This window comes from Thunnus albacares, chromosome 16 (assembly GCF_914725855.1).
Source record: "Thunnus albacares chromosome 16, fThuAlb1.1, whole genome shotgun sequence".
NCBI classification, from domain to species: domain Eukaryota; kingdom Metazoa; phylum Chordata; class Actinopteri; order Scombriformes; family Scombridae; genus Thunnus; species Thunnus albacares.
In genome coordinates this window covers 30,318,882-30,339,078 of record NC_058121.1, presented here as the reverse complement: position 1 = coordinate 30,339,078, position 20,197 = coordinate 30,318,882, and the positions used below count along the sequence as shown (strand labels likewise).

At 50.2% G+C, this 20,197-nt stretch overlaps 1 protein-coding gene across 2 annotated transcripts; it reads right to left on the bottom strand.

Annotated features, from left to right (window-relative positions):
- Nucleotides 1-7,687: 7,687 nt before the first annotated feature.
- LOC122999984 (MAP/microtubule affinity-regulating kinase 3-like) lies at nucleotides 7,688-20,139 on the bottom strand. Of its 2 annotated transcripts, XM_044377395.1 has the most exons (18): nucleotides 19,593-20,139; nucleotides 16,404-16,583; nucleotides 16,272-16,325; nucleotides 15,528-15,576; nucleotides 13,863-13,928; nucleotides 13,679-13,749; nucleotides 13,470-13,526; nucleotides 12,414-12,548; nucleotides 12,226-12,327; nucleotides 11,468-11,587; nucleotides 11,253-11,352; nucleotides 10,371-10,483; nucleotides 10,197-10,293; nucleotides 9,938-10,116; nucleotides 9,737-9,816; nucleotides 9,409-9,645; nucleotides 8,032-8,414; nucleotides 7,688-7,749 (listed from the first exon to the last, which is right to left on the bottom strand). In XM_044377395.1, exons 1-17 carry the CDS (start codon nucleotides 19,641-19,643, stop codon nucleotides 8,048-8,050), a joined length of 2,058 nt encoding a protein of 685 aa, XP_044233330.1. In that variant the 5' UTR covers nucleotides 19,644-20,139; the 3' UTR covers nucleotides 7,688-7,749; nucleotides 8,032-8,047. The 2 variants fall into 2 exon arrangements, with proteins under 2 accessions (XP_044233330.1, XP_044233329.1); XM_044377394.1 differs by lacking the exon at nucleotides 7,688-7,749 and having other exon boundaries at nucleotides 7,976-8,414.
- Nucleotides 20,140-20,197: the final 58 nt, after the last annotated feature.

The following is a 20,197-nucleotide window of genomic DNA, read 5'->3' as shown; positions in this document are numbered from 1 at the left end:
GTCTGAACATGACTGGATGTTACATGAAGTGGCTCAAGCCAGTGGACAATAAATCACATGAACCTACAGGATTAACTGTGACTCCTCCTCTGCTCTTCCTCCTCACCGTCCAACACCTCCTCATCCTCCCTCTGACTCTCTAAGCATTCTGGGTAATCTGGACTCAGAAGCTTCTGGATCTTCTTCAGCGTGTTCTTCACAAACCTGATGATGTTCTCCTCCAGCAGCTGGAACAAGTTGAGATCCTGATGGAACCAGTACGGAAATCTGTAATTCAATCAAAGTAACGGACGTTCGTCATACGTCCTCTACCAAAGAGGAAACACGCACAAGATGCAAACGGCGGCGCTGTGTTTGTGCGTTTAAGCTGCTCTAATCAATATGTGTAATGTGAATGTGTGTGAATGTTCAGTGATGAACAAACAGAATCATCAGCAGAGATATTTAGCACAGACGAGGTTGTTTTATCTTTATTCTGACATCACTGACGGTCGACCAGGAAGCGTCGCCGCTGACTCAGCATCTCTCTGAAAGACATTTAACCGAAGCTGAAGGTCGACCGTCATGAAGGTCGGAGTTACAGGCTGCGTTAGTTTAAACAGACGTAATAAAATGGTCACTGAGTGTCTTTTATGTTAAATGTTAGAAATGTTTTATTTGATAAGACAATAAAATATTGATTACAGAAATGTGCTCACCATGAACCTGGAGTCCAGAGGCAGACGGACCACTAAGACCAGTTTATTTATGAATCCTGGTAGAAACACAAACTGGTTTCTACTGTAAATACTGGTCTCATTGTTGTTGGATGTGACATTTCAAAGAGGAAGCAACCAGCAGTTTACATTCTGAGCCTTAATAGACGGAGACGTGTCCATCTGTAAACTCAGTGGGACGTCTCATAGACCAGTCACTCCTCAGACTGGGAGGTCTGGTCTCTGCTGACACACGCAACAAGAGTACAATTAACTACGAACATGACTTCAGCTGCTTTTATCAATAAATAATAAACATTTAAGAAGCCAAATACATATTAAAATATGACTTTTCTTTATTTATGTACTTTATAAACCTTTACAGAAATAACCTGAACCAACAACACAGAAACCAACAGTGATGGACAGTCAGAGGCCTCGTTAGCTGTCACGTTCCCTACAGACACACAACAACACAACAACAACACAACAACACAACAACAACACAACAACACAACAACAACACAACAACACAAACACACAACAACACAAACACACAACAACAACACAACAACACAATAACACAGAAACCAACAGTGATGGACAGTCAGAGGCCTCGTTAGCTGTCACGTTCCCTACAGACACACAACAACACAAACACACAACAACACAAACACGACACTACAAACACAATAACACAACAACACAACAACACAACACAACAACACAAACATACAAACATTCGGTCTGAACCTTGTTGAAATGTTAAAACGACCACGTCTATGATGTTAAAACGTGTCGCAGTGCGTCCAGAAATATCATCGTTACATTTTAACATCCAGGATGTTTTTATCACAACATCCGAAAATACATTTTTATGTTTTAACCAAAAAAAGATAAATATGTTGTTATATATGTTCTATTATTTTTCACCAAAACATAATGATTTGCCTCAAAATGTGTTAAAATCCTCAAAAACATTGTTATAATGTCCGACACTGTTGACGAGATAAAGGTGTGTTCTGTTGGTTCGGGGCCCTGATGGCTGACGGGCCCTAAACAGCCTCTAAGTTCTTCCAGTCTGGGCTGGTTCTGGTCCATCTAGAAAGGATTCTGCAGCCTTTGGGACAGTTGAGACATGAACTGTTTAAAATGAGCTTCAGTTCAACAGAGTCAGTCTCAGTGTTGGAAGATGTTTGAACATCTTTGAACAGGATTAACAGTTATTATCAGTGAAGCTGATCAAAGCTTCGTATGTCGTATGTGGAAATCCTTCTGGGTTGATTGGAGGGTTGTTCAGATCACCTGTGTGCAGGATGGGGGATGGGGGGGGGGGGGGGGGACGACGCCCTCTTTCTGGGGTTTAAGAGAGGTGAGGAACTGCACATCCTGGTCTCTGATCTGTAGAGGTTCTGGTCTCTTCAGGCCCTTTACGGTCTTCTTTCTGGGGGCTGTTGCACAAAACCTAGATGGGGGATTAAGTCAGGATTATCCCGGCTGAAATTAGCTGTGACTCGGTTGCACGAAAGCAGAAGCACATAAGTTACTGTGGAGGTTTATTCTGTGCAGCGATCCTGCTCCAGACCAGCAGGCAGACCAGCAGGCCTGATTGATCCGGGTTCTATCTGATCAGTCAGCTTCAATCAGCCATGTTCTTTTTATTAGCCTGCTTTAAAATACCACAGATACATTGCCATTCAGTGAAGTAGGTCCACTGTTATTTTAATTGTAACCATTATCATTATTATAATTATTCATGTGATAGTCGTTATTACTGTCAGAGGTTTGATGAATACGTTTATTATTGCACATGTGGAGATGATTAGACTGCTGATGAGGTCTGTCCCTCACTAATAAAGGACAGTGTGTCACTCTTCCCTGTGTACATGTACTTTATTTGGAATTGGTAGCACACAGTTTGTTGTTAGGTTTCATAATTGTATAATCTTCCCACATTATAGTCTCACTTCACTGGACCAGTAACTATATAGTGACTGACACCACGATGTGCTCTGACCTTTTTATTTTGCAGTCATCACTGGTCAGCTTGGATCCTGGAGGAGAACAATGATTAATACACGGTGTTACAGTCACGCTTACAGTGTGCATCACAATCACTTCTCTCTCTAGTTTCAGGATTTCCAGGTTTCCAGTTTCCTCAGTGTCTTTGTTTGATTTCCATGTCAACGTCCAGCTCCTGCAGACTGTAATCTTCACATCTGCCGGCTGTTTGTGTCTCTGGGTGTTTGGTGTAAAGACGTCTGACAGTTTGTGAATTCTGTCGAACACCTCGATTAGCACAGCAGGAACTGTGCATATTGTGGATTTCCTTTCGGCAGTACTCACTATGTTTCCAGGCTGGCTATCCAGCTGCACAACATCTGGGTCCTGTTATAAATGTGATATTTTCTATGAGCACCACATCACTGACTTCATATCCATCATGGACCAAAGTGTTTCCACCTCAAACCTTCTGGAGTCCAGTGACATCTACTGCAGAAGTGCCCCCCCCCCCCCCCCCCCCCCCAAAAGCCCTCTGGTCTTTGGTTTCTGATTTGAGGAACATTACAAAATAAACCTTTCAACCGAGTGACCTGCGTCGGGTCTCTGAGTGCTGCCTGTGCAAGAGGTTGTTCCTCATGATAGCCAAACACCTGCAGGCTTTATATTCTGTTTATTTATTATTGTTGAAGAAGCATTTGTTTATTAAGGGGACGTTTCCTAATGTGCAGAACCTTGTGAGGTGGTTTCTCAAAGTTTTTAGTTTTTTATGTGTCTGGTTCTCAGCTGTGGTCTGGAGGATCAGTATCGCCACAAGTTAATCTTTCTGAAATAACTGTAGTTCAACCTCTTAAGAATATTTATACCTGCAAACATCAAATACATATGATCTAAACAGCCAATCAGCATCAAGAGACATTTCAGCTGTAGTCAAACAGTGATTCAAAGTGATCAAAGTTTATGTAGTTCTACCATCTGTCCAGTAGATGGACCCGAGTGACAATCTAATAACCAGCTCAGGCGTGATGCTGCTGCGGCAGGTTGGATCACATTGAGTCTCTGATCAGTCTGCGGTTCCTCCTGAAGGTTTTTAAACCAGCTGTGTAGAAATGTCTCCAGATTTCAGGTGTTTCACTGGTGACGCCTGCTGGTCGACAGACAGCACAGCAGGAAGTGATGAGCTCCTCTTCCTCACTGCTTCACCGATGTTCAGTCATCATCAATGTCAGTCACAGTGTATGATAATGATTATTGATTGATCGTATTGTATCCTTCCATTTACAGATGATACATAACCGTCACATGAGCCTTCAGTCTCTAAATGTCTGTAAATGTTTGTGCAGCTGAGCAGAAGATAAACAACAATAAACAACGATAAACAACGATAAACAACAATAAACAATGATAAACAATGACAATAAAAAAAGGTAATAAATATACCAGTATACTCAAAAATCTAATCAACACTAGAGAAAACTTGGTGGCTGGCTCCAAGTCCACCCCCCCAACCTGAACCCTCAACCTGAACCCCCGACCTGAACCCTCGACCTGAACCCTCGACCTGAGCCCCCGACCTGAACCCTCGACCTGAGCCCCCGACCTGAACCCTCAACCTGAACCCCCGACCTGAACCCTCGACCTGAACCCTCGACCTGAGCCCCCGACCTGAACCCCCCCAACCTGAACCCCCAGCCTGAACCCTCGACCTGAACCCTCGACCTGAACCCCCGACCTGAACCCTCGACCTGAACCCCCCCAACCTGAACCCCCAGCCTGAACCCTCGACCTGAACCCTCGACCTGAGCCCCCGACCTGAACCCTCAACCTGAACCCCCGACCTGAACCCTCGACCTGAACCCTCGACCTGAACCCCCGACCTGAACCCTCAACCTGAACCCCCGACCTGAGCCCCCGACCTGAACCCCCAGCCTGAACCCCCCCACCTGAACCCTCGACCTGAACTCTCGACCTGAACCCTCAACCTGAACCCCCGACCTGAACCCCCCCAACCTGAACCCCCAGCCTGAACCCTCGACCTGAACTCTCGACCTGAACCCTCAACCTGAACCCCCGACCTGAACCCCCCCAACCTGAACCCCCAGCCTGAACCCTCGACCTGAGCCCCCGACCTGAACCCCCAGCCTGAACCCCCAGCCTGAACCCTCGACCTGAACCCTCGACCTGAACCCCCAGCCTGAACCCTCGACCTGAACCCTCGACCTGAACCCCCAGCCTGAACCCTCGACCTGAACCCTCGACCTGAACCCCCAGCCTGAACCCTCGACCTGAACCCTCGACCTGAACCCCCAGCCTGAACCCTCGACCTGAACCCTCGACCTGAACCCCCAGCCTGAACCCTTGACCTGAGCTTTTAAATGATTCTGTAATGTAGCTGTGTGTTTGCTCTGTGGACAGTTTACTGGTCCGGCTGACCTCTACTGGTTCATACTGGGTGAGTTTAAGTTAAACCAGGTGACGACTGCACACCTGACGGTTGCTTCATCACTGACTTCTACTGTCGGCGTCGGGCGGGTCTCTGTGGAGATCTTTTCCACAACTTTAGACAAACAAACTGAAACTTTTCTTCAGGAGCGATTTGATATTTTGCTGCTACTCAGTAAAACCGTCTGACTGAACAGCTGATCGGTGAGCGGATGCAGCACATACAGTAAACCTGGTCTCTGAATCCTGTTCAGCCCAGAGATGATGCTCAGCAGCGTCTTCCTGTCCTGCCAGAACTGAAGAGATTCTTCATCACTACATCCTCTTCACATTCTGACTCATGATTAGTCTCTACACCAAACATCTGAACCATGAATCTATTTTACATTCATAAACTCGTCATCAGTCATTAATGAATGTGATTGATCCTTGACGACGCCGTCAGAGAGCAGACTCAGTTAACCACATGGAGACAGGAAGCTGTGCTGCGTTCAAGGTGTTTAATGAGACACAGGTGAACCTGAGCAGTTCAGTTAACAAAACAGTGAGCTGTCAATCAGCTGACCATCAGCTGTCGATCAGCTGTCGATCAGCTGTCAATCAGCTGTCAATCAACTGTCAATCAGCTGTCAATCAACTGTCAATCAGCTGTCGATCAGCTGACTATCAGCTGTCAATCAACTGTCGATCAGCTGACCATCAACTGTCAATCAGCTGACTATCAGCTGTCGACCAGCTGACCGTCAGCTGATCGCTCGCAGGTACAAAAGAGAAAAAAACAAACATGAAAACAAGGTGAACAAACTATTTACATCCACTGACAATACTGATCCAACCTGTGTCCACATAGCCCCGCCTACTATCCATCTGGTTCCGCCCACTGTGCATATGGTCCCGCCCGTGTTATTCAGACCCCGCCCCTGTCAGTCCTCTTGTGGGCGGGGCCAAATCACCACAGTAACAGCAGAGAAACAAATATACATCACAGCAGAACACTTCCTGCATCTTTACATGTGTTAACATGTGACTCAAAGTCCCATGATGCTTTGCAGCAGCAGTCAGCCATGTTCATTCAGAGCTGCCCCTGCTGTGTTGGAGGCAGGTGAGGGAAACCCCGTACACACAGACTGTGACATCATCACTTTTATCACCAGTGTGCAGAATCAATAACCAATAATCAGTCATCATCTATGACAGGTAAAGACAGACAGAGAGAGAGAGAGAGACAGCTGTCTACCCGTCTCTCTCTCTATACCTGTCTCTCTGCCTCTCTCTACCCGTCTCTCTCTCTCTCTCTCTACCCGTCTCTCTCTCTCTCTCTCTCCCCGTCTCTCTCTCTACCCATCTCTCTCTCTATCCGTCTCTCTCTCTACCCGTCTCTCTCTCTCTCTCCACCTGTCTCTCTCTCTCTCTCCACCCGTCTCTCTCTCTCTCTCTATCCGTCTCTCTCTCTATCCGTCTCTCTCTCTCTCTACCCGTCTCTCTCTCTCTCTCCACCTGTCTCTCTCTCTCTCTCCACCCGTCTCTCTCTCTCTCTCTACCCGTCTCTCTCTCTCTCTCTCTCCCCGTCTCTCTCTCTACCCGTCTCTCTCTCTCTCTCTCTCCCCGTCTCTCTCTCTACCCGTCTCTCTCTCTATCCGTCTCTCTCTCTATCCGTCTCTCTCTCTCTCTACCCGTCTCTCTCTCTCTCTCCACCTGTCTCTCTCTCTCTCTCCACCCGTCTCTCTCTCTCTCTCTATCCGTCTCTCTCTCTCTCCACCCGTCTCTCTCTCTCTCTCCACCTGTCTCTCTCTCTCTCTCTACCCGTCTCTCTCTCTACCTGTCTCTCTCTCATCCCGTCTCTCTCTCTCCACCTGTCTCTCCCTCTCTACCCGTCTCTCTCTCTCCACCCGTCTCTCTCTCTCTACCCGTCTCTCTCTCTCCACCCGTCTCTCTCTCTCTACCCGTCTCTCTCTCATCCCGTCTCTCTCTCTCTCTCTCTCCCCGTCTCTCTCTCTACCCGTCTCTCTCTCTATCCGTCTCTCTCTCTATCCGTCTCTCTCTCTCTCTACCCGTCTCTCTCTCTCTCTCCACCTGTCTCTCTCTCTCTCTCCACCCGTCTCTCTCTCTCTCTCTATCCGTCTCTCTCTCTCTCCACCCGTCTCTCTCTCTCTCTCCACCTGTCTCTCTCTCTCTCTCTACCCGTCTCTCTCTCTACCTGTCTCTCTCTCATCCCGTCTCTCTCTCTCCACCTGTCTCTCCCTCTCTACCCGTCTCTCTCTCTCCACCCGTCTCTCTCTCTCTACCCGTCTCTCTCTCTCCACCCGTCTCTCTCTCTCTACCCGTCTCTCTCTCTACCTGTCTCTCTCTCATCCCGTCTCTCTCTCTCCACCTGTCTCTCCCTCTCTACCCGTCTCTCTCTCTCCACCCGTCTCTCTCTCTCTACCCGTCTCTCTCTCTCCACCCGTCTCTCTCTCTCTACCCGTCTCTCTCTCATCCCGTCTCTCTCTCTCCACCCGTCTCTCTCTCTCCACCCGTCTCTCTCTCTCCACCCGTCTCTCTCTCTCTCTCCACCCGTCTCTCTCTCTCTCTCTCTCTCTACCCGTCTCTCTCTCATCCCGTCTCTCTCTCTCTACCCGTCTCTCTCTCCACCCGTCTCTCTCTCTCCACCCGTCTCTCTCTCTCTCTCTCTCTCTCCACCCGTCTCTCTCTCTCCACCCGTCTCTCTCTCTCTCTCTCTCTCTCCACCCGTCTCTCTCTCTCCACCCGTCTCTCTCTCTCTACCTGTCTCTCTCTCTACCCGTCTCTCTCTCTCTCTCTCTCTCTACCTGTCTCTCTCTCTACCCGTCTCTCTCTCTCTCTCTCTCTCTCTCTCTCTCTCTCTCTCTCTCTCTCTACCCGTCTCTCTCTCTCTACCCGTCTCTCTCTCTCTACAGTTTGAGTTCGTCAGCGATCTTGGATGCGATGTTCTTAAAGGCGATGGACGTCCCTGAGATCCGTTTGAAGCGGACGCCGTTGAGCGAGAGGCGGGGCAGTTTGCACACCTCCATCTCCCATTGGACGAGGCTGTCGGCATGCCCGTCGCCGTGGACGCAGAGCAGCAGGAAGTGCTCGCGCTGCTCGTAGTCGCAGTTGTTGGCGTCCAGAACTTTCCTGATCTCCTTCATCATGTCCGCCGGCTCCAGAGACGACGTGGTCTTCATGCTCCAGGTGAAGCGCAGGGAGCGAGGCTTCGACTCCTTCAGCTGAGGAGGTGCAGGAGACGCAGGCTCCTCCCTCTGATCGGACACCGGACGACTGAGAGGAGGAGAAGAAGAGACCGTTAATGACCAGAGCTGATCCACCTCCAGTAACAGCTGGAGGAACATCTGATCACTACCGTCTATTACTGGGTTCTGGTTTGGGTTCGGGTCTCGTATCAGCTCGGGTGGGTGCAGGTATTAAAACACTAAGGATGACACGGTTAGGACACTGGTGTTACTGGTGTTACTGGTTACACTGGACATTTTACAAACTAAGATATTGGTCAGTGATGCTTCCTTTGATCTGCAACATCAGACTCTTAGATCTTCCCGGTCTTTAAGAGTTAGTGACGGCGGTTTCAGGCTGCCGCCAGCAGCTCGTCCTCCGCGTTCAGCCGACCGCCGCTCAGAACCAGAACCGGAGCAACTCGCCCGCCATCTGGAGAGACACACCGAGAGCAGCTGCCGGCTAACAGCTAGCTAACAGCTAGCTAACAGCCGGCTAACAGCCGGCTAACAGCCGGCGTTACGTTTGTTTACAGCAGCAGGACGGAGAACAGACGTCTCACTCTGATACTCTGCTGTTGCTGCAGACGGTCCGTCTATAACGGCACGTCATGTAACCGGGTACCAAACACCAGTAACACCAGTAACACCAGTAACACCGACCATCACGGTGAAGCCCTGAACCACATCATACGAGGAGGAAACAAGGAATAAAAACAGAGTCAGAAGCAAAAACTGGAGGAAGGTGTTCTGGTTTGTGACACACAGCCAGGACCAGGACCAGGACCAGGACCAGGACCAGGCCCAGGACCAGGACCAGGACCAGGCCCAGGACCAGGACCAGGACCAGGCCCAGGACCAGGACCCCAGGACACCAGGACCAGGACCAGGCCCAGGACCAGGACCCCAGGACCCCAGGACCAGGCCCAGGACCAGGCCCAGGCCCAGGCCCAGGCCCAGGCCCAGGCCCAGGACCAGGACCCCAGGACACCAGGACCAGGCCCAGGCCCAGGACCAGGACCGGTGCTGGCTGTGAGGCGTACCTGCGGCTGAGTCTGGAGGTGAGTTTGGAGAACAGGTAGTTGGCCCCTCTGGTCCGTGATTGGTCATGTGAGCCATTGTAGGTGGCGGAGCGGCGTTCTCTCAGCTGGCCGCCGTGGAACGTGCTGCGACTCGCCGTCCCACGAGGGAACCGCAGCCGGTCCGGGGGCGTGGCTCCACCGCTCACGCTGTGGGTAGAGGCTCCGCCCACCGACCTCTGCGTGGGCGTGGTTGTCGCGCTGTGGGGGGAGGGGCATAGAGAGAGGGGGAGGGGTTACTCACTGAGTCAGTTCTGACCTCAGATCCAGATTCACCTGTTTCCTCTGGTACCTGGACTCCTTCCCGTTCTGGACTGCAGAGTTCCTCTCGCTGCAAACATACGTGTTCCTCCTCGTCATGCTGGACCCACCCTGAAACACAGACCAGGACCCATTAGTCCAGGACCCATTAGTCCAGGACCCGTTAGAGACTGGGACCTGCCCTGAAACACACAGGTCTGGAAGGATCTGGGTCAGACCGTCTGATACTCACGGTGGGCGTGGATGACTTCTTCCTCCGCTCGGGGATGTCGGCCATGTTGGGGTTGTTGGCGTTCGCAAGAAGTGGACTGCCCCCCTCCACCGGACTGGACCTCCTACTGTGACCTCCGACCTCCTTCTTCACCTCCTCCGCTGCCGTCTGAGACCTCCTGGGGGGGCCGGCCGAGGAACCTGTCGGAGCGGAGAGGAAGAGTTTAACAAACAGCCACCTGCATTCTGGGTCAGATCCTGGTCCTGGTCCCGGCTTGTACCTTGGTCGCTGCACCTCCTCTGTTTAGAGGAGGAGGAGGAGCGCTGGGCGAGGAGGTGCGCCGGAGACGGGCTGCTACCGGGCGGACGAGCCTCAACCTGCGGGAAACATCACGTTATCACGGCTGCTCTACATTAGGAAGCTCTACTCTCCTGTTACCACGGCGACCTCTGACCTCGGCTGACTTGCGTCCCAGCAGCAGGTAGGTGGCGGTGATGTCATCGTACTTCATCTTAGTGAGCGAATCATTGATCTTCTCTCTGGAGTAACCCATCCCCACCATCACGTCTGAAACACAACCAGAGGACATTAAACTCAACGGACTCTTACTCAGAAGTTCAGCAGGATCAACTCGTGTTTATTCACAATAAATCTGATCAATAACTCGTATTTGAGAGACGAGACGGCTCCAAATTTGGATTTTCTTGATCAAATCTCTTATTTTCGACGTTCTGTTATATAAATACCACACGCTACACTGTTCCGGAGCTTTCAGCAGTGAGCACATGGTCCTCGCCGACATACTGAACCAATGAGAACGTTTGAACATCTACAGCTCCACGACAACTGAGCAACGTCCATCTGAGGAAGACCATGTGATACAGGAGGAAAGTTCAGGAACCTCCATGTACGGACAGACGTGGCGAGGAGTGACGTCACCCGCCGGTTTGAAGCCCCGAAGCTTCCAGATAAGGAGCGCAGGGTTGTTGAAGCTAATGCTTACTGGGAACACTGGGCCCAGCCCACTTAGGCTATCGTTAGCAACGTTAGCTAAACTGTGCTAACAGGGCTGGTATCGTATCGAGTAACAATACCTAAAGTAACGTAAAGCAACTATAAGTCTTCAAATCTTATTAACGGAGAATTAACTTCAGCAGACTTATTAGAGGACCTGGATGTAGACTGAGACCAGGACCACTTCCTAGCAGCTGTCGGTGGAGCTTTAAGGTTCCTCAGCTTGGACCTGATGAACTGGTTCTGGATCAGACTGCTGTGAGTTCTGGCAGCAGGTCTACTTTACACCTGACTGTGTTTGTATGAATGTGAGTCTGAGTACCGATCCTCTTCTGGTCTCTGATGTCCTGCTCCGGCTCCAGGAAGGGCTTCAGGGTCTCTTCGTCATAGCCGGCGTTGATCCAGCGATCCTTCATGATTTGCTGAAGAGGAGACAGTGAGATGAAGGATCAGACAGTCTTAACGGTTTATAATCATATGAAACATGCTGGTTGTACTGATGATGATGATGATGATGATGTGTCGGGTTGTTCTGACCTCCAGAGTTCCTCGTTTTCCCGGGTTCAGCACCAGGAAACGTTTCAGCAGGTTTTCACAATCGGTCGACATGTAGAAGGGAATTCGATATTTACCACGCAGCACTCGCTCTCTCAGCTCCTGCAGACAGGAAGTAAAGACACCAGAGACGTCAGACACGCTGCTGGACACAAAGAGAGTAAAATATAAAGATCAGAGGCTCCAGGACGCCTCCCTGAGGGACTCCACGAGCAGGACTGTTCCTTTAAATCTACACAACTTCCTCCAGAAAACTGTTCGAGCTTCAGTTTCACTAAATTACAGAAACTTCTCTGAATGAAACGTCTGAATCAGCAGCTGCTTGTGGTTTGGACCAATCGTGGCGTTTGGTGTGGCGGCAAATCTCACCTGCGAACAAACACGATGTCATAGACGAGCAAAACTGTTCCCAAATGTTCCCAAACGTTCCCAGATGAGGTTTGATGCCTCAAACATCAACATCCAACTAGATTTATTTTAATAACATTATTGATGATTTTATTTGCTGCTGAAAGTTTATTTAATAAAAGTCGTTACATGTGACTCTTCACTGGTTCCAGTTTAAATAAATCACATTATTTTACTTTCCCAGTTCCTCCAATTTTACTGCAAAGAGAGACATAAACATTAAACAACTGTATCACAACTTCTGAGAAAAGCAACTTTCAGCTGAAACATTTGTGGCCTCAATGATCAGCAGAGCGCTCTGAGATCCTGGAGGGTCTGATGTCATCTGTTACCTTCAGGTTCTGTCCGTCAAACGGCAGAGAGCCACTGACCAGCGTGTAGAGAATCACTCCCAGACTCCACACGTCCACCTCCGGACCGTCGTACTTCTTACCCTGAAACACGAGCGCACATAAATACATGCTGACTGTCAGCTGATGGACGCACGAGTGCACGAGCGCACGAGTGCACGAGTTCGTACCTGGAAGAGCTCAGGTGCTGCGTACGGAGGAGAACCACAGAAAGTGTCCAGTTTCCCACCGACAGTGAACTCGTTACTGAAGCCGAAGTCTGCGATTTTAATATTCATGTCTGCATCCAGGAGGAGGTTCTCTGCCTGCAGGAGGAGCAGCAGGAGAGAGGAGGAGGAGAGGAGGAGGAGGAGGAGAGAGAGAGAGAGAGAGAGAGGAGAGAGAGGAGGAGGAGGAGAGAGAGGAGGAGGAGGAGGAGGAGGAGGAGGAGAGAGAGAGAGAGAGAGAGAGGAGAGAGAGGAGGAGGAGGAGAGAGAGGAGAGAGAGGAGGAGGAGGAGAGAGAGGAGGAGGAGGAGGAGGAGAGAGAGGAGGAGGAGGAGAGAGAGGAGAGAGAGGAGGAGCAGGAGAGAGAGGGAGAGGAGGAGGAGAGGAGGAGAGGAGAGAGAGGAGATAGAGGAGAGAGAGAGAGAGAGAGAGGAGAGAGAGAGGAGGAGAGAGAGGAGGAGGAGAGAGAGGAGGAGGAGAGAGAGAGAGAGGAGGAGGAGAGAGGAGAGAGAGGAGAGAGAGGAGGAAGAGGAGAGAGAGAGAGAGAGAGAGGAAGAGGAGAGGGAGGAGGAGGAGGAGGAGGAGGAAGAGGAGAGAGAGGAGAGAGGAGAGAGGAGAGAGAGGAAGAGGAGAGAGGAGGAGGAGGAGGAGGAGGAGAGGAGAGAGAGAGAGAGAGGAAGAGGAGAAGGAGGAGGAGGAGGAGGAGGAGGAGGAGGAGGAGAGGAGAGGAGAGAGAGAGAGAGGAAGAGGAGAGGGAGGAGGAGGAGGATGAGGAGAGGAGAGAGAGAGAGAGAGAGGAAGAGGAGAAGGAGGAGGAGGAGGAGGAGGAGAGGAGAGGAGAGAGAGAGAGAGGAAGAGGAGAGGGAGGAGGAGGAGGAGGAGGAGAGGAGAGAGAGAGAGAGAGAGGAAGAGGAGAAGGAGGAGGAGGAGGAGGAGGATGAGGAGGAGGAAGAGCAGTAGTTAATGTATTGTGATGGTGCGTTTACTGTCAGCTGGTAAATGTGAGTTGGATCGGTGCTACCTTCAGGTCTCGGTGGACGATGTGTCTCTGGTGACAGTACTGAACCGCTGACACGATCTGCAGACAGACAGGAACAGACCAGAGAACTACAGACACTACTGTATTATGGGATGCAAGGGTGTAACCATGGTAACAGCTGTGCGTGTGTCGCCATGATAACGGCAGTGTGTAAATGTGTGTTACCATGGTAGCAGCAGTGTGTGCGTTACCTGTCTAAATTTAGCTCTGGCCTCCTTCTCCTTCATCCTCCCATGAGCTACGAGGTAGTCAAACACCTCACCTGCACGCACACACACACACACACGAGTCATGTGACAGCTCACACACCTCAGAGGTCAGAGGTCACGACTTCACCTGGATTCAGTTTACAGGTAAAGAAAAGGGGCGACTCACCTCCACTGGCGTACTCCATCACCAGATACAGAGTCTTCTCTGTCTCGATCACCTCAAACAGCTTCACTGGAGACAGACGGGTCAGACAGGTGAGACAGGTCAGACAGATGAGACAGGTCAGACAGGTCAGACAGGTCAGACGGGTCAGACAGGTGAGACAGATGAGACAGGTCAGACAGGTGAGACAGGTCAGACAGGTCAGACAGGTCAGACAGGTCAGACAGATGAGACAGGTGAAACAGGTGAGACAGGTGAGACAGGTGAGACAGGTCAGACAGGTGAGACAGGTGAGACAGGTGAGACAGATGAGACAGGTGAGACAGGTCAGACAGGTCAGACAGGTCAGACAGATGAGACAGGTGAAACAGGTGAGACAGGTGAGACAGGTGAGACAGGTCAGACAGGTGAGACAGGTGAGACAGGTGAGACAGGTCAGACAGGTCAGACAGGTCAGACAGATGAGACAGGTGAAACAGGTGAGACAGGTGAGACAGGTGAGACAGGTCAGACAGGTCAGACAGGTGAGACAGGTGAGACAGGTCAGACAGGTGAGACGGGTCAGACGGGTCAGACAGGTCAGACAGGTGAGACGGGTCAGACGGGTCAGACAGGTCAGACAGGTGAGACGGGTCAGACGGGTCAGACAGGTCAGACAGGTGAGACAGGTCAGACGGGTCAGACGGGTCAGACAGGTGAGACAGGTGAGACAGGTGAGACAGGTCAGACAGGTGAGACAGGTCAGACGGGTCAGACAGGTGAGACAGGTGAGACAGGTGAGACAGGTGAGGCAGGTGAGACAGGTGAGGCAGGTCGGACAGAGAGAGAGACAGGTGAGACAGGTGAGACAGGTGAGGCAGGTGAGACAGAGAGAGGTGAGACAGGTGAGACAGATGAGACAGGTCAGACAGGTGAGACAGGTGAGACAGGTCAGACAGGTGAGACAGGTGAGACAGATGAGACAGGTCAGACAGGTGAGACAGGTCAGACGGGTCAGACAGGTGAGACAGGTGAGACAGGTCAGACGGGTCAGACAGGTGAGACAGGTGAGACAGGTGAAACAGGTGAGACAGGTCAGACAGGTGAGACAGGTGAGGCAGGTCGGACAGAGAGAGAGACAGGTGAGACAGGTGAGACAGGTGAGACAGGTGAAACAGGTGAGACAGGTCAGACAGGTGAGACAGGTGAGGCAGGTCGGACAGAGAGAGAGACAGGTGAGACAGGTGAGACAGGTGAGACAGGTGAGACAGGTCAGACGGGTCAGACGGGTCAGACAGGTGAGACAGGTGAAACAGGTGAGACAGGTGAGACAGGTGAGGCAGGTCGGACAGAGAGAGAGACAGGTGAGACAGGTGAGACAGGTGAGGCAGGTGAGACAGAGAGAGGTGAGACAGGTGAGACAGATGAGACAGGTCAGACAGGTGAGGCAGGTCAGACAGGTGAAACAGGTGAGACAGGTCAGACAGGTGAGACAGGTGAGACAGGTGAGACAGATGAGACAGGTCAGACAGGTGAGACAGGTGAGACAGGTGAGACAGGTGAGACAGGTGAGGCAGGTCAGACAGGTGAGACAGGTGAGGCAGGTCGAACAGAGAGAGAGACAGGTGAGACAGGTGAGACAGGTCAGACAGGTGAGACAGACAGGCTCAGGTTTGTGTTGTTACTCACCAATATTTGGATGATTTAAGATCTTCATTATTCTGACCTCTCTGAAGAGCTGAGAGACAGACAGGTATGTGTTAGACAGACAGGTGTGTGTCAGACAGGTGTGTGTCAGACAGACAGGTGTGTGTCAGACAGACAGGTATGTGTCAGACAGACAGATGTTTGTCAGACAGGTATGTGTCAGACAGACAGGTGTTTGTCAGACAGACAGGTATGTGTCAGACAGACAGGTGTTTGTCAGACAGACAGGTGTGTGTCAGACAGACAGGTGTGTGTTAGACAGACAGATGTTTGTCAGACAGGTATGTGTCAGACAGACAGGTGTTTGTCAGACAGACAGGTGTGTGTCAGACAGACAGATGTGTGTCAGACAGGTATGTGTCAGACAGACAGGTGTTTGTCAGACAGACAGGTGTGTGTCAGACAGGTGTGTGTCAGACAGACAGGTGTGTGTCAGACAGGTGTGTGTCAGACAGACAGGTGTGTGTCAGACAGACAGGTGTTTGTCAGACAGGTGTGTGTCAGACAGACAGGTATGTGTCAGACAGTCAGGTGTGTGTCAGACAGTCAGGTGTGTGTCAGACAGACAGGTGTGTGTCAGACAGTCAGGTGTGTGTCAGACAGACAGGTGTGTGTCAGACAGACAGGTGTGTGTCAGACAGACAGGTATCAGTAACTAATCAATCACATGAGCAGCTGAGTGATGTCACACTGTATCAATCTGTGATTGGTTGTTGAGTTTCTCACCTTCTGCAGGCTGGTCGGGTTCAGCTGAGTCTTATCAATGATCTTGATCGCCACCTGTCAGGGAGACATGATCAATATTTCTGTTCCTGAGGTTATACAGCTGCCTGTCTGTCTCTCGGGGACCTGTCTCACCTCTCTTCCTGTCTGGATGTGTCGCGCTAGCTTCACTTTAGCGAAGTTTCCCTTCCCGATGGTTTTCAGCAGCCGGTAGTTTCCGACGTGCGGCGTCTCGTCCGCGGCGGACGACGAGGAGTTTTTACCGCGGGCGGAGCGGGACGATGTGTTAACACGGCCATCGTCCACTGAGGCATGCTGGGTAAAAAACAGACAGACAGTTATATTTTCAATTGATCGGCTGATCGGAAAGCAGCATGTGTTCGGCACAGGACAGGAAGCTTCATGTGATGAACACCGACACACCTGCAGACAGGTAAACACACCTGCAGACAGGCTAACACACCTGCAGACAGGTAAACACACCTGCAGACAGGCTAACACACCTGCAGACAGGTTAACACACCTGCAGACAGGCAAACACACCTGCAGACAGGTAAACACACCTGCAGACAGGTTAACATACCTGCAGACAGGTTAACATACCTGCAGACAGGTTAACATACCTGCAGACAGGTAAACACACCTGCAGACAGGTTAACATACCTGCAGACAGGTTAACATACCTGCAGACAGGTTAACATACCTGCAGACAGGCAAACACACCTGCAGACAGGCAAACACACCTGCAGACAGGTAAACATACCTGCAGGCAGGTAAACACACCTGCAGACAGGTAAACACACCTGCAGACAGGCTAACACACCTGCAGACAGGTAAACACACCTGCAGACAGGTAAACACACCTGCAGACAGGTAAACACACCTGCAGACAGGTAAACACACCTGCAGACAGGCAAACACACCTGCAGACAGGTTAACACACCTGCAGACAGGCTAACACACCTGCAGACAGGTAAACATACCTGCAGACAGGTAAACACACCTGCAGACAGGTAAACACACCTGCAGACAGGCTAACACACCTGCAGACAGGTAAACACACCTGCAGACAGGCTAACACACCTGCAGACAGGTAAACACACCTGCAGACAGGTAAACACACCTGCAGACAGGTAAACACACCTGCAGACAGGCAAACACACCTGCAGACAGGTTAACACACCTGCAGACAGGCTAACACACCTGCAGACAGGTAAACATACCTGCAGACAGGTAAACACACCTGCAGACAGGTAAACACACCTGCAGACAGGTAAACACACCTGCAGACAGGTCATCATCATCACTGTGGCTGTTTCTGCTTGTACTCTTCCTGCCTGTGTTATTTCTAACTGATCCGCTCAACAAACAGCTACAAATATCTCCACGGTTGTTCTGTCAACTGGTTTTTAGCGCCGCTAACGAAGCTCCGCTAATTCAGTGAGGAAGACATTTCACTTCCTGTAAATAGTTCACAATAAAAGTCTCACGTTATTTGGTCATTTAAGAGCTTTTAATATGAAGCAATAAAGCAGCAAATGTTGGGTTTGCATCAACGGTAACTTAACACGACTCTGATAGGCTGCCCCTCGGCAGGCTTCCTGAAAGCTGGCCAATCACAAACAGAGTGGGCTCATCGGGAGGCGGGCCTTAAAGAGACAGGAGCTAAGACTTCCTGTTGGAGACTGAGGTTTAACTGAGGGTCTACGTAAAGGGCCAGCAGAAGGTAAATAAGGAGCTTTTCTTGATAACACTTTATTTTAGATCCCCTAATTTTATACTAACTTCCTGGAAGGTGTTTCAGACATTTGCAGGTATTTAATGGTTGATTTTTAGGACAACTGGTACAAATTATAAGATAAAACTGAAAAAGTGTTCAGATATAAGAACCCATTCATTATAAGCTGTTTGGGTTCATACGTAGATTAATGATACATTTCTTAATAAATTACTCTTAACTCCTTCACAGTTGTCAGTAGTTTTGTGTATCAAGTAGAGATGTCAACAGTTTACTTGGTTAACCAGTTACACATGTCGGTCTGCAGGTCAATATGTATACACGCTCTGCTAACGGCCAGACGGTTACGTGTTCACCACATCATATATTGTTTTTGAACGGATAAAGTATCAGTGTAAAACCGACTTCTACACGGAGTGTTGCATTATGGGTTGTGTGTAGCATTAATGTTGCTAGGCTAGCGAGTGTCTTACAGTCTGTTTATAGTGAGTGTGTCATTAGTCCAGTTTAACCTGCAGCACTTTCTGAAACATCGTCTAACGAGTCCAAAGCGTCAACGTCTCTGCTGCAGAAACTGAATATATCAAGCTGCCAAATACACCGAGACAGATGATGAGCAGCTCAAAAAGACCAACAGACAGTCGTATTAATGTTAACTGCTGCAGGAAATCCTTCTTACCGCTGCCAGGAGGCTGGAAGGAGAGTGTGAGTAATGTTATGTACCTAAACTACGATGTGAGTTATATTCAAAAGTAACGTTATTTGTGAAAAACAGCTGTTGGACAAGGTGAGATCATCTAATAATCAGGATCGTCTTATATTTATATTATTATTTATATTCATATGCCATCAAGAGCTACTGTGACTAAACACACTGAAGAACATCTGGAGGAGAAACATGAGCTCAAAGTCAAGCTAACGTCACAACTTCGGTCTGTCGAAAGCAAAATGATCAAGTGATGTCAAACTATATCATAATATATTAGATAGTTTCAATAATTTCCTAGAAGTAGCTGCTGTGTAACTGTTCATTCTCAGGACTTTACTTTGAAGGTTTTGTGTAATTTGGTTTTACAGGAAATGAACTTTACATGCTAATATATCCTTTGACACATTAGAGAAAAATGATCAACTTAACAGAAAGTTATTTAAACTGCAGCACCTCTCTGTAAAACGTACTAAACATGAGACGTTAAATACCTGCAGATGACCCTGAACATTTCCAGAAAGAATAAAATAAATCAAGTGTCACCCAGATCTTATCTCCTCAGTCAGGAACACCTGACAAACCTTCGCAAAGAGATCCACTGGATCCTCTTCAGGCTTTCAAAACTTCTCAAGAACATCCAGAACCTCCCAAAGACCATGTGGAACCTCCGGGGCCCTCAGGGGCCTTCAGTGGCCCCCCAGGGCACCAAGAACCCACTGTAGGAGCGCTGTAATATCTACCAGGACACCTGTAATCCTCCATCTTATTCTTCAATGTTAATGTGCTAATGATGATTTAACAGATAGAATAACATGCTAGTTTCGTCTTGTGTAACTTAATTAAAGCATTAGGAAGTTACATGTTGAGGTAAACTCACACTCTCTGCGTCCCGCTCGCTGACGGTGGGCAGCGGGGTCCTGGCGGACATGTTACCCGGGTCAGAGTGAGGCAGGTCCGGGCATGAAGCCGCTGGTCCGCCCCGGAACACCTGCCTGAACTTCTGCGGGCTGCGGTGACTTCAGGTCGGACTTATCTGAGCAGGATATCAGCCGACATCCCTGGTTCCAGCCCGGGCAGCAGGACCGGAGCGTTACCCGGCCCGGCGCGGCGCAGCTCGGCTTGTTTTCCGGCAGTTTGTACCGGACATGGACCCGGAGTGCAGCCGAGCAACAGTTCCTCTTTGCGGGCTAAGTTAGCCGGATATGTCGCTGGCGGCCCGGCGGGACCGGCTGTCTGTGACTCCGGAGCAGAGCGGGTCCGGGTCTGTGTGCTGGTGTCCGGCGCGTCTCGGCTCGTTGAGATGGTCCCGGTTCGGTTCGGCTCGGTCTCTCCGGAGACTCTCTGCTAGCCGCTCCGCTAGCCACATCCAAGATGGCGGAGCAACCAAACCCTGCGCGCTGACGGGAAGTGACCTCAGAGACAGCGTGCCACGTGATTGGCTGAACGGGCCGAGCAGCGGCGTCTGTTGTTGCTAGGGTGACT

What these genes read in the sequence shown, in the direction of transcription:
- LOC122999984 (XM_044377395.1), bottom strand. Translation starts at nt 19,643, where the DNA reads ATGTCCGCCAGGACCCCGCTGCCCACCGTCAGCGAGCGGGACGCAGAG. An exon ending in GCGAGCGGGACGCAGAGAGT is followed by an intron (nt 16,584 to 19,592) that starts GTGAGTTTACCT and finishes TTTTTTACCCAG; the next exon opens with CATGCCTCAGTGGACGATGG. An exon ending in ACATCCAGACAGGAAGAGAG is followed by an intron (nt 16,326 to 16,403) that starts GTGAGACAGGTC and finishes TCTCCCTGACAG; the next exon opens with GTGGCGATCAAGATCATTGA.